At 43.2% G+C, this 12,902-nt stretch overlaps 2 protein-coding genes across 16 annotated transcripts in view; one reads left to right on the forward strand and one right to left on the reverse strand.

Moving 5' to 3' along the window:
• Positions 1–12,902, forward strand: part of LOC130524644 (bactericidal permeability-increasing protein-like) — a 166,954-nt gene that overhangs the window by 136,114 nt on the left and 17,938 nt on the right. The window lies entirely within an intron of this gene.
• Positions 1–12,902, reverse strand: part of LOC130524637 (band 4.1-like protein 1) — a 41,930-nt gene that overhangs the window by 20,716 nt on the left and 8,312 nt on the right. For all 15 annotated transcript variants that reach the window (XM_057030925.1, XM_057030920.1, XM_057030921.1 and 12 more), the window contains exons 2-3: positions 1,262–1,395; positions 673–840 (exon numbers count right to left, since the gene is read on the reverse strand). In XM_057030925.1, the coding sequence (XP_056886905.1) occupies positions 673–840; positions 1,262–1,300 (207 nt within the window). In that variant the 5' untranslated portion in view covers positions 1,301–1,395. The remainder of the gene's footprint in view (positions 1–672; positions 841–1,261; positions 1,396–12,902) is intronic.

Below are 12,902 nucleotides of genomic sequence, written 5' to 3' on the forward strand. Positions count from 1 at the left end.
AAGTTTGAACCTGATGCTGGACCACCTTCCTCTGGAGCTTAGTGATTATTCCTCTTCCCAGATGACAATCATACTGTGTAAGACTTCTGAAAGTCATCTGACTGTAGGTTTTAGAGCTCATGCCATGATTGAAAACACAGACAGGCTGCTCCACCTGACCCAGACTGCTGGCAGATTTAATTGTCTTATCTTAGGTAGACGGAAGCACCGCGGCTCTAAAGTGATTGTCAGTGATTCAAATTGAATTGTTAGATAAGGCACATTTGGCTGTACAGTCCATCTTCACAGGCGAGTCATTTAAACTCCAATCATCTTCCATTGTGAGAGCTCCTTTTCAAAGAATACCTGACCTATTTCACCAGAATTTAAAAAGAAAAAGTGCATTTACGTCTGCTCTTTTCTTTTCTCTGGCAGGTCCTGTATTTTGCCTTTTGGACAAAATATGAAGACGCCCTTTTTTTGCTTGACGAGACAACGCATGTTTTTTTGTGCATGGTAGTGGTGTGTAACGGTGCCTCTCAGCATGGTGCTCTCACATTGGTTCTGTTTAGCTGCTTTATGAATTCTCCACAACACTATAAAATACACAGAACCACCCACAGAGGAAAACAGCAACAAAGGAAGTAAAGAATTAATTGGAATGGATTTAATTGGTCTTTTTTCTTTACATACCTCAATTTCTCCTTCAAACACAGCGGCGTCAAGCAGAGTCACTTTGAAGGGGGCTGTTTTAAGACGTTTGGAGCCTTTCTGGGGAGATTTGAGGTTTTTGTTTGGGGACATCTTCTCGGATGTATCATCTGTTTCTCTGTGTTCCTCAAAATGCCTGGCGTTCTGGTCCTTAAAACATAAAAAAGAAGCTGAATTTTACATTTCCCTAAACCTAAATACACACAAGCTGGCAAGCTCTGAAGAAGCATAGCAGGATTTACTATAATGTGTTTAAAAGAAAGGATTTTATGCAGTTTAGACTTCTCTATAGGCCACACATTATAACATTGCTGTCCTCCCACTGCAACATTAGCACTGCTGAAATGTTCTTGCAACGTAGTTTATGAATCTTAAGATAAAGGGACTAAGTCCACGGGGAATTCCAGCTTTCTGTAAAGGTTTGTCGAAATCCTTAATAGAAATAGTGTAGCAAAAGGACATTTAGGTCCTCATATGCAGCACTTTGTTTCCAGACTAAAAGCCCCTGAGCTCTACTCACTGTCACCTCTGTGTCTTTAGTGATATATCAGTGAAACACAGCTCTCCTCACCTGTTTGGCCATCCTGCTGTCTGAAGTGGAGTCCTGCATACCTGTTGCCACTCCCTGCAGACTGGGAGGACTCCTGGTTTGTTGTCTTCACCTCTCACTCAGAGTTTCCTTTGCTTGAGTGAAGTAACACCAACCTGCCAACAGAAAAGAGCTCTTCAGAATTGTGGAGACAGGAATGAAGATCCGACATCGAGATTACACATGGGTGCTTGGGCAGTCAAAGTCGTGTGTAGGACAATTTGGTTTAGTTCTGGGACCCCTGTGCATCAATTTGATTTTAAAATTACATCACATGGTATCACAGCATGCATGTTTCACAACAGGACAATCAAATGACAAATGCGTAGGGGGAAATAGGCAATGAAAAAGCAGAACTATCACAGCCACTGTAGTTCGATGACAAATGCATCCATTTGTTTGTTCTGGGAGGTTAAAAGGTCAACATCATAATTACATGTTTTAAGGGGAAGGTTTTATGATTTTACATTTCTTCTCTGCAACATTTAATTCCAAAGTCAAGGGGAAGCAGTGAATTACAAATGAGGCCATTTTTCTATGGTTCTATAAAACAGCACTCTACAATTCCCCCCGGATCATGCTTATCACCCTGAAACATGTTCTTCCATAACCCTTTATAAAAGGAAGACCTAGCTTATAATGTGTTAAATCTATACAGGCAGCATACAGAAATAGAGCCTGTGCATTATAGTTCCCCTGACAATCCTGCTGGAGCTGGTGTAATCCTGTCTATGTGACCCTGAGGTCTCTCTACCCACCAGCAGGAAGTGGCGTAACCCTAAAGCTGCGAAGGATTGTGGGGGGGACCAGAGCTGCTGACCGGAGCAGGAACGCAGCCCCGGAGGTGCTCTCATAAACTGGGACTATTTAACAGAATAAATCTGCTCACCTTGGGGACAAATTTGAAGTCCTTTATATTCAGCCAGTGGTTATCTGATGCAACAAGAAACACAAGTTGCTGATTTCATCTTTCCCCCCACATCAAAACCGCCGTTACGTCTTTCTGACTGGCGGAGAAAAACAATTTGGCGCTGGTGAATTAGCAGCCAGCACCACCGTGTCTTCCTGCTATCACATTTCCCTGCTAGAATTAGCCGCGCTGAAAATTCTGAGCGTCTGTCCTGTGTGTGCTGCGGCCAGGTGTGCGTTTTCTCCATTGTGTCCAAGTCAAACAGAAGCTGACACCCCATCCACAGCCATCTGTGAACATGTACCTGTCTCCTCCATGCTGTGTGCTAAACAGGAAATTGTGAGACCAGCAGTCTGAGAAGAACATGGAAGACATCCAGAGGCAGGCCCAGCTTTTATTATATGACCCTGCAGCATTTATAAGTGAATATATAACTTAATTTGCAGTGAATGGGGTCCCTTATTAAGAGGGATAATTAGATGAATTTCCAATAATGAGATCAGTAGAATTATCGTCATGGAGCGAGGGAGAAGAGCCAAGCATTAGCATTCATTTCCTGGACCACAGCAGAAAAGCCCACTAACTGTTATTGGTCCTCTGTGGAAGAAAGTGCTTTCCCTTGCAGGAATACACCGTGGGTTTCCTTTGTTGTGTCTGTACAGCGTTCTCTGAGAACATCTATGTTTGATATCTGACATCAGTGATAACGACTCATCACAGGGAAAAGCACCTCGTGCCTTTTGAAAGTTCATGAAATGAGAACAGTCAGCCTCGTCTCTACAGCTTCTCTTTATTCTTTTCAGAGGTGCGCTTCAATCTAAGAGCGGCAAGTGGAGGGAGAGAGCAAGCGCGCATGTCTGCTAAACACCACTGGCTCGTCGCCGTGATGCAGTTGCTATGGTAACAGCATAGAGTAGCATTTTCCTCTCCTCGCTGTTTTCCTCCTCAATGAGTAATATAGAAACAAGTGAAGGAGCAGAGATGAAGCAAGGCCGACTACTGAGGAGAGAGAAGACAGAGGGAACAGGATCGAAGAGGATAAAAGGATAAAAAGTGTCAAAGGTGAGGCGACGGCATGAGCGTCAAACAGCCTCACACAGCCGCAAACGCAGAGTCTGAGGCTGAAATGGAAGATGAGGCCGCTGCCCCTAATCTGAGCTCCGATGGTGCCCCGTCATCACTATCAGACCCGAGCACAAGCCTGGTCTCACTGGACGACTGGCTCAGGCTCTGCCGTCATAATCACATTCATCTGTTACCACAGACAGTGCACACAGCAATCAGGCGAAAAGCATTTTCACAAGAAGAGCAAGGTTAAAAAAATGCTGCTACCGATTTGTTTTGTATTGTTTTATCGATTATGATACCAATTTTATTATGTTCCATTTAATCTAAAATAACCAAATCATGAGAAACTGTCTGGAGTCCAGGCCCCAGTTCACTGCACCACTCAGAGAAAAGGACAGAAGGCTGAAGGACAGTGTTCACAGCCACTTAAATGTGGCTGGAACACAGGTGAAAGCCACATTTAAGCCTAACAAAGCTGCGTATTTTTAAAGGTGCTGTGTGGGTTTTTTTTTACACTGACAAAGGCAACAATGGAGCCAGGTTTGTCACCCTCCATCACTCTGAACCCCTGCCGATGCTCACTGACAGATGAGAACTCAAAGGGGACGGATGACAGGAAAGTCACGTACTGCTGCTCTGCTGCTTCCTTCATGCGCTCACCTGTCTCAAAACACTAGATATATGAACCCAATCCAGCAGCTCTTGACATGCTTAAAGTCTCCCTGCTGCTATATGATACATATTAGCAGAGACGCGGTCATTACAAAGTGCTCCAGTGCAGTTCTTCTATAAAATAAATGTAATGGAAGCTGACCTTTCTCATGCTGCGATGGAGAGCAATGATTGCACAAAGCGGGATGTCGCCGCACGCTTGAGTCTTTCCCTGAAGCTGCCTGACGCTGTGCACCACAGGAACTATTTATGCAAGTTCTCGTTCTCCGCCTCGCACCTCCAACATCAGCTCCTCTCACAGATGATACTGTGACACATGAGCAAAGCCAGGGAAGCGAAACCAGAGAAAGAAGCACACTAACAGTTGTTAGCAGGAAGCCGGAAAATGAGGCCATGGGTGTGGGAACACATGGCATTTGTACAGTCATCATGCTGAACCTCCAGGGCAGGGAAACACATGGTAGCAAGACGAGGCTTGTCGGGTTGTCAAAGTTATGCCGAACTCTCGGAGCCACAATTAAGACACACAGATCCGTGCCTCAAGCGCATTCATGTCATTCTCTTTTTCAAATATTTTCCTTTTGTCTCTTGTGAGTGTTCGGCCTCCAAATATTAAAGTCTTCCAAAAAAAAAAGACCTCAAACAGTTGTTTGTTCTCATTGCTCTCTTTATATTGGAATAATTATTTTGTGGCAAGACCTCACGCCTTATAAATAATAGAGCACAGTGTGTATTTCTTCAGATGCTCATAATACAGCACAAACTGGAATGAATCTCACAGACTTTAGCCTCGTTCCTGTCGAAAGGTGCCATCACACTCTGAAACACCAGTGTGGCGTCACCCTAGCAGACACCATGCGCTCTTCTCCATTTAATGAGAGACTGGAACAATGGGTGCGCGTCCCACGCTAGATTCCCCACCACTGTAATCTATGGGCGGGAAAATTGTTTCCTGAGAAGCTCAAGAGCAGCTGATGTTTGGCTTTGGTAAACTGCTGATGACAAAAGCAACAAACCAGTCGGTGCAGTTTCAATAATGTTACTCCCAGATATTTTATTGCCTGAAGCCACCTGCAAGAGGTTTTACTCTTATGGTTGACAAATAAAAAGAGATGAGAATGTTTTAATACTGTGTGTGACTTATGCCTCAGAGTGTCAGCACTATAAAAAAAAAGGCTTTTCACAATATTTGCATCAGTGAAAGATGCAGAACAGTCTCGCTGCTGTTACACAGGAGAAGAAACTATTGTTTTACCACCTGACAAACGGCATCAAGTCAAGCTAACGAACATCTCTCCTCTATTTGAGAAACAGCCGCTTTAACAACAAGTACGCAGTTCAAATTGAAGCACATGAAAGCTTTCGTGCTCGTTATTCAGGAGGTACACAAGCATACATCCTTGGAGGCAGAACCTTCTGTTTTTGTTTACTTTTGCCTCAGAACATTGCATGTCTTTGTCATTTTGTTTGTTTGTTTGTTTGTTCTGGAGGTTTTCCTTTTGCTGTCACATCTTTCTGCACCTGTTTTCCTTCACTCCTGCACTCTTGACCTGACTTTTCCATTGTATTTATTCCAGGAGTTTAAATTGCACGGCCTTATGCTCTACATGGAAGCAGACAATGAAAGTATCCACACGGGCTGACAACATACGTAACCGACCTCCTTTCTACAACAGAAATGGGGCGCGAATGTGTGTTGTATAATTCATGTCTGATTTATTGCACTTGAAAAACTTGTGTTTTATGCAGATAATGCCTGGTGTCAGCTTGTATTTGATGGAATAATCAAACATCCGTTGTAGGAATCATTTAAATGAGCTTTTACTTAACCCACAGCTCAGAGTTATTTGCCAGGATCGAAACAAACCTGCATTAGAGACGCGTATCTGCGTCGCTGCAGTGTAAACAGCCACAACGAGATAAAAGTCTGAGGTGAAATCCACCACTTCCAGCTGGGACATTGCAAGTCTTGTCACATGACCCAGCTGTAAGCACAGACACAGTATGAGCTTTGTTTCTACAGTATAGCCTTATAATGCAACACTCAGATTAGTTTCCTTTTCAGTGAAAACGCATCAACGCACAGGCTTCTGAAAAAACAAAAACATCCACTGCTTTACATAAGAGCCTCATTTCGGTCTGCTAAGAGAGTTAAGAGAGAACTAATATATGTATATATAATATTAATTTACAGGTTATGTTCAGATGTAATTTTCTAAGCTTTTGATGTCCTTGATCCGGCCTCCATTGGACTGAATCCAGATAGACCGAGCTCTTCACTATGCTTCAGTTATCTCAGACAGGGGGGGAAAAGTGCTTCCAACCAACAGCTATGTACAGCAGTCACCTTGAAGTTATTTTTCAATTTCCGTTCACCTTTAGGAGTGACATTCATCCGTATAAATCTGGTCTGTGATGGGTGGCTGTTCAGAGTTCATACTGAGGCACTCTTCATTCTTTCTAAGGTAGGAAAGAGGTGGTGACTCATGTATGTTGCCCCTGACCCAGAGAGCAAAGACCACATTCAGCTTATTCATCAATGTTAACAGCAACAAATCTAGGCAACATGGATCTCACCGTATTCCATGTGCTGATCTGTGCCGGATAAACGCATCCTGATGCTGCAGCGAGCAAGCACGGTGCCCAGCGGTTGCTAATGGACGGCATGAAGTCCAAAGAGAGAGAGGAACTTTGGTCATGTATGCGTCAGGCTACCATGCTGCAGCTACAGACACAGAGCACCTCCATTCAAGCACACCATCCCCTTCTGCACACATTCTGACAACAGGTCAGCTCACATTTTCTGGGTCAGGATGCAGAGAAGGAGGAGAGTTCATGGCGTCACACATTACTAAAGCAGTAATCCATACAGGCTGCAGCAGCACCGACGGTCCCGTCATTGCTAATTCGAAGCTTCTCCCTCGGTGCTCATGGGAGAAAGTGGCATGAAGCCACACCATATGGTGTTCTGGGTGGCAGGCTGCAGCTCCGCAGGAGAACTGATCTCTGAAAGGAAGAATCTCATCCATTGGACTAATTAATGCCTCTGTGATCTAAGAATGTTCCTTCATCAGGCTGGGAGCCTTCTCCTCGCAGAATCTTTGAAAAGACTCAAACTGGGCAAAGCGTCCCACTTTACAAGCAAATACTGTGGCAGATGATCTTGACTGCAGATAAAGAAGCAAGGTCTTAAACAGGCAGCTTTGAGGCAGCTACCTTCACTCTCCGTTTCTCCCGTTGCCTTTTGTGATCCAGTTGGTTTGGAATAATAAGCAGTTTATAACGTCTTATCTGCTAACAGCTTCATTACTGCATGCAGGGGAAGCTGCACAGCTCTCAGCAGGTGCAACCCAGCAGAGGCGCTCTTTAATAGCAGTGGAAGTCATCACAGTGACATGTAATTATCATGTGCAAAGGGTGAAACCAGCTTTTAAAAAACTCACCAGAGCATTCAGAATGCTGAACTGGAAAACGATCTGAAGCTACATTAACATCTATGTTCAGTCAACTAAGCTGGTGACGAGGTATCACTGGTCCAATCACAATAACCAAAAACAGAAGGGGGAGATGTGTAAAGACCCTAACTAAATGTTTGGACAGCGTCTTTTCTTGGGAACTAACGAAAAACAGTCAATATAAGTATCAATTATGTAACAGCCACTTGCAGATCATCTGAATATTTGATAGAAGTAAAGAGACAATACAACAGGGAGTTACTGTTGCCTTTCATTAAGATCTGAATGTTGACTCCTTACAGGCTACAGCTGCACACAAAGGACATTAAGGCAGTTTGTGCAGGGCTACTTTTAGCCCCAGAGAGGCATCAGCTGTGTCAACAACATCTCCATCTCCTTATCTATGGTCTTGTGTCATTCCATCCCTCAGGTTATCTTTATGAGTTAGATGAGTTGCTATCAGCACTCCGCCTATATTCTAGGACCAAGTCTTAGTAAGCAACTATAGCGTAGCAACTAGAACTGGATGGAGAACAAATGTTGTATTCATCGTGCTTGCTTTACTATATCATAGTTCTTGCTGTTACCAAGGCAACCAGAGTCAAGTTTAAAAAAAATTCTTGAGCATGCACCGTTTTTATAATAATTATTATTAAGACACTTTATTATCACCAATACATTACTGAGCCGCGGCGAGCGCGTGCAGAGACTTTTCCACTCGGCTTTAAAGTAAAGTAACCCTGAGAGAGGGTAATGGTTGAGCTGTAGCCCGGGTCAACATCTGTGGCACAACCTGCCAGCAGGCCCTGAGCACAAGGTTACACCGAGACACGCCGAGTCAAGCACGCGGGTCACGGACGCTTACATCAGATCACCCCGAAAGTCTCCGCTGACCTGAAAACACATCTGCGTTATTTACTGCCTGCTCATCAGAGTCAGCCACACATTAGCTGTTATTTTATGCTGAGGGGGGAAGTAATGTCTTCACTTTTAATTCCTAATCTGTTGATCTTGTGATAAATTGGCTTTAATGTCAAAGTGAACTACAAAATGTTTGAGAAACAGAAGAGGAGCCCATGTTTGTCTGAGTGAATGCCATGAGTAATTAACTGATAACCAAAACTGTCATTCAATTAATTTAGCGGCGCTGCGGGGACGGAGCGGCCGGGCTGCAGAGGTTTCCTCAACACATCCTCTGAAGTGAAAAACAAGCAACTCTGCACTGCATCAGAATACCACTCCACACTGACATGGTTGGCTCATCTCCCCAGCCCCCACTGCAGAAACATCTAATTGAAGATGAGATTGACTTTAAAGGCCAATTTGTTTTCCATCCATTTTTGAAGGGAAGTGATGACTGAGAAAAAGATGAAGATGCTTTGGACCCAGACTGTTTTTCACTCTGCTTTCTCATATTCAAAGAGAGGTCACCGATGGCACGCTCAGGCTTTTACTGGCCTCCATCAAGGCTGAAATCAAAATGACAAAGCTGAAGTGTCACCAAGTCTGAATAAAATATAGACAATAAACTGTACAAATGGCTTGACTGATCATTGAGTTTTCTGTCCCTAATGCTACCCTGAATATGTCAGGAGTCTTTGAGACAGATAACAGCACTTTTGTTTGAGCTGTGTGCCATTTGTTGCTAAATTAGTTAAATGTCAAAATCCAGAGTGGAAGAGAAATCAGAATCTGTCTTGTTCCCCGTTGTTTATTTTAAAAAGTTTATTTTAAGGCTTTTAATTTCTTATAAGGTTTGCCTGGATACTCTCAGATAGCTCCTTCTTTCCGAGAGCAGTAGAATTAAATTAAAATTGTTTATTAACGTTATAGAATGTCCCCCATTAATAACTCAATGAAATGAAAATTATTTTTAGGGGTTAAAATATTGGCTGTAGCTCAGCTTTGCAGTAAAATGTGCAGGACAGGAGTCAAAGCAGAACACATATCAACATTTTTACGCTCTTCAGTGTCACATGTTAGCTAACGTAGAAAGAAAAAGCAGTCTAACGATAACACAGTTATGCAACGTAATGCAGCCGACTTAACAATGCAACTCGGGTTCACACTGGGACACCAAACACTCCACTGATGTAATCTGTTCCAAACAATCACAACACAGTTGGGTTGTAAGGAAAAAAAATAATGAAATCTGCTCACGAGAGGGAAAAAGCAACATGGCAATACTGTTGCATTATGCGTTTTCATTCAATAGTTTCCAAGGACAGGCCCAGAGCTGCTGCAACACAATAAACAATATGAGCGTCCTTGGCTCTTCTCTATAATCAGTGACCCATTCAGGCGCCACATAATCAAATACCCTACAGAGAAGCAGTGAATTAAGCATCACATTTAACACAAAAGCAGGAGACCATGGCCTCGAGTATTGGTGTGTAAACACTAAAATGGTCTTCTACCAATAAATCTTACATGATAAAAATCTCCGCTGTTACAGTATAATTTACACTTCTGAAAAAATGAACTTATACCTTGGATATATACTGTAGAGTGCAGTTTATTCTGGTTTTTCTTCTTTGAGCTGGAAAATAAGTGTCCAGCAGATCTGGACCTGCAGCTTTTACAGTTCCTGGGCTCATCCTGGGAGAGAAGATGCAATATCATGACCATAAAAACTTCTGGCACAAACCCGTCAGCATCTCAGGGAGGTTGTCAGTCTGCCTCGCGGCAGCATCCCTCCTGCCTCCTGCCGTTGTCCTGCACTGCTCTCACCTCAGAGATGGCTGCAGATCCATTTCCTAGCATAAATAATCTCCTGTTGTCTGTAATATCTTTGTGAAACCATTTAGATCACCCTAAGAGTTATAAAACCACCAGCTCATCACACGCTGACCCACAGTCTGAGTGGATGGGTGATTGAGGACGGGAAGGTCTGGGTGAGGCATGTCAGCCACAGATGATTCTAAATTATCCAAGAGAATACTCTGTAGCACAGGCAGCTACGGCTGATGTTTAAATCCCCTTAGCGCAGCGTGATGTTCTACATTCATACTGATGTTTTCTTCTGTTTATTAGCAGATATCAGAGAATATTCAGATCAGCAGCTTCTTAGCTGGTTATGATCCCTCGTCTCATTCCCGTATGCTGCCTGCTGAATAATGCAGCTCTCATCTTAAGGAACCTCTCTTCTCTGTCTTCTTAAGATGTCATGTGACACATTTAAGTGCACAAACAAACAAATGAAAGTGAAAATGAAAACGGCCTAATTACACAAGCTAAATGACAGAAAAAACTGCGGGAAAAACAATCTTACGTGATCAGTTCAGATCCAGAGGAATATGTAAAGACTGCTACCTAATAACATTCCGAATATATTCATAAGTATGTGACAGGATTGCACCATAACTATTTAATGGATTGCATGTGTCAATTCTTAGAGGACACAAGTAGCTCAGGCTACTGCATCACTTGCATTAAATGCATTAAATGAATTATGCATTAAATAAACGCTATTTACGGGGAGGTGGACAGAAATTGGAATCTACTGTTTCAAAGATGGAATTTCATCAGGTCGACTAATAGCAGAGCTGCTGCAATAAGCTGACTGGGTGTTCCAATACTTTGGAAACGGCTCCTTGGAAGGAAAAGTCTATTTTAATATTTCACACCATGAACTATAGAAGCTGAGTGACTTCTATAACCAGCTATTTAGATTATATTGATAGGTCACTCATGCTATAAATGCTTAATGTCTTAAAGGCATTAACTGAAGGTGAATCATTTCCTATTATTAAATAATTTAGAAGCCATTGCTAAAAAGGAAGAGTGAGGTTGGCAGGTTGGTAACAACTCTTGCATTCAATTTAAATGCTGATGTGTTTCTCACTTTCTGGAATAAGAAATGAGGGGTAAAGATGCCAGTGATAATCAAAGGAGTTCTGCTGGTGTGGTCCACACACCACTGAGGTAGCAAATCATGACTGGCCTCCACTAAACTCTCTTATTAGCAATTCATTCTGCTATTGATACATCATATTTTAGGGTCCAAATAGGATTTTCTATTATTTTTCACATGTGGGTTAGCAAACTGTGCTAATATTGCTCTCCAGGGTGTATTTATGCATAATTACAGCTGGAATATTTAGGAGGTTTAGGATGCCATCAACCGTTGTCACGCCTGACCTCAGACACGCGTTCACTGCTTACAGCTCCTTCACCACTCTATCAGCTCTGGGGCAAAAAACAACACCACCTTTCTGGTCCTCTCTATCTACTTTCCACGGGGTGATTGGCAGCCTGCCGCCTTCCAATAAGAAGCCTAATGTGCTGACCCAACACAAGGGCTAAACACCGATCTGTCCCGTCAGCTTTGTCTTCGGAGGGGGCTGGACGTGAGTGGAAACGCTCTCACAAACACCAACCTATGCGGAAGCTGTGGAGAGGCTTCATCCGTGGTTCCACTGCCATTTTACCAGGAGACAAACCCAGCGATGCAACCCTGACCGTTGTCAGCCTCAGATCCTCCCAATTTTGGCTCAGAAGAGAAATGATGTTCAATGGCTGCAGATTGGGACTGTGCACACTCTGGGCTACGCGTTTGATCTTTGCAGCTTCCTACATTTTTGTTGTGGGAAGCGTTTCAGTCTTATTCTCTTTACTTGCTCATGAAACTCCTATCTTGGTGCTGCATCTCATACTCAGTACATGCCTTGTTTGCGGCAGACAAAATGATGAAATACTAAATGCAGTTTTGGATGTTGCATCTAGATTTCTCCCTGTAAACTAAAAAAATGACAATTTGATGAGATTAACTGATCCTATCAGCCATAAAATGTTATCAAACCTTCTTGTGTTTTTTTTCCCCCTCTAGATCACAACTCCTCCGAGCTGCAGCAGGAATGTTTTCAACCACAAGACCTACGCGGCCTTCCATCTCAAAGAATTGCACCGCATCCAGGCAGACCAAAATAAAGTCTATAAATATTCAATAATGGAAATGCACATTTTCACATTGGCCCGCAATGTTAAACGGTTGCGTTTGGAAACCTGCAGAAGCTTCCCAACAGCTCGCAGGTTAGCAGAAAGGACAGAGACACCGCTGATGTAAATCTGTTGACTTTTACATTTCCAATTTGAATCTCTGATTCAGTCATTGTAATGGGATGCATTCTAGCAGTGCTGCATGGTGACTGCTGCCCTGAAACGCCCGTACTCCATCAGATAGATTAGACTTTACACATTTTAGGGCCACAGAAAAACATATTTGTTATGTGTCGGTGCCACAAGGAGAGCATGCTTGCTTGCGTGAACATAGTCAATCTTGGACTCACTGAGAACATTTCTTTGGCAGCATGCATTTGGCAACAGCAGAAAAACATCCTCAGGTTAGAGTGTCAGCCATATTCCTGCCAGGGGTTGGATGAGCCGCCTGTGTGGGTTTCCTCTAGTGGTTTTAGTTTCCTGCCAACCTCCAAAAGTCACTCATTTGTTGGGTCATTCCAAAATACTCCCGACACTGACCAAACGCCATCATCTGCATTACGGGGACGAGCTGGACTTT

Source organism: Takifugu flavidus, chromosome 4 (genome assembly GCF_003711565.1).
Source record: "Takifugu flavidus isolate HTHZ2018 chromosome 4, ASM371156v2, whole genome shotgun sequence".
NCBI classification, from domain to species: Eukaryota; Metazoa; Chordata; class Actinopteri; order Tetraodontiformes; family Tetraodontidae; genus Takifugu; species Takifugu flavidus.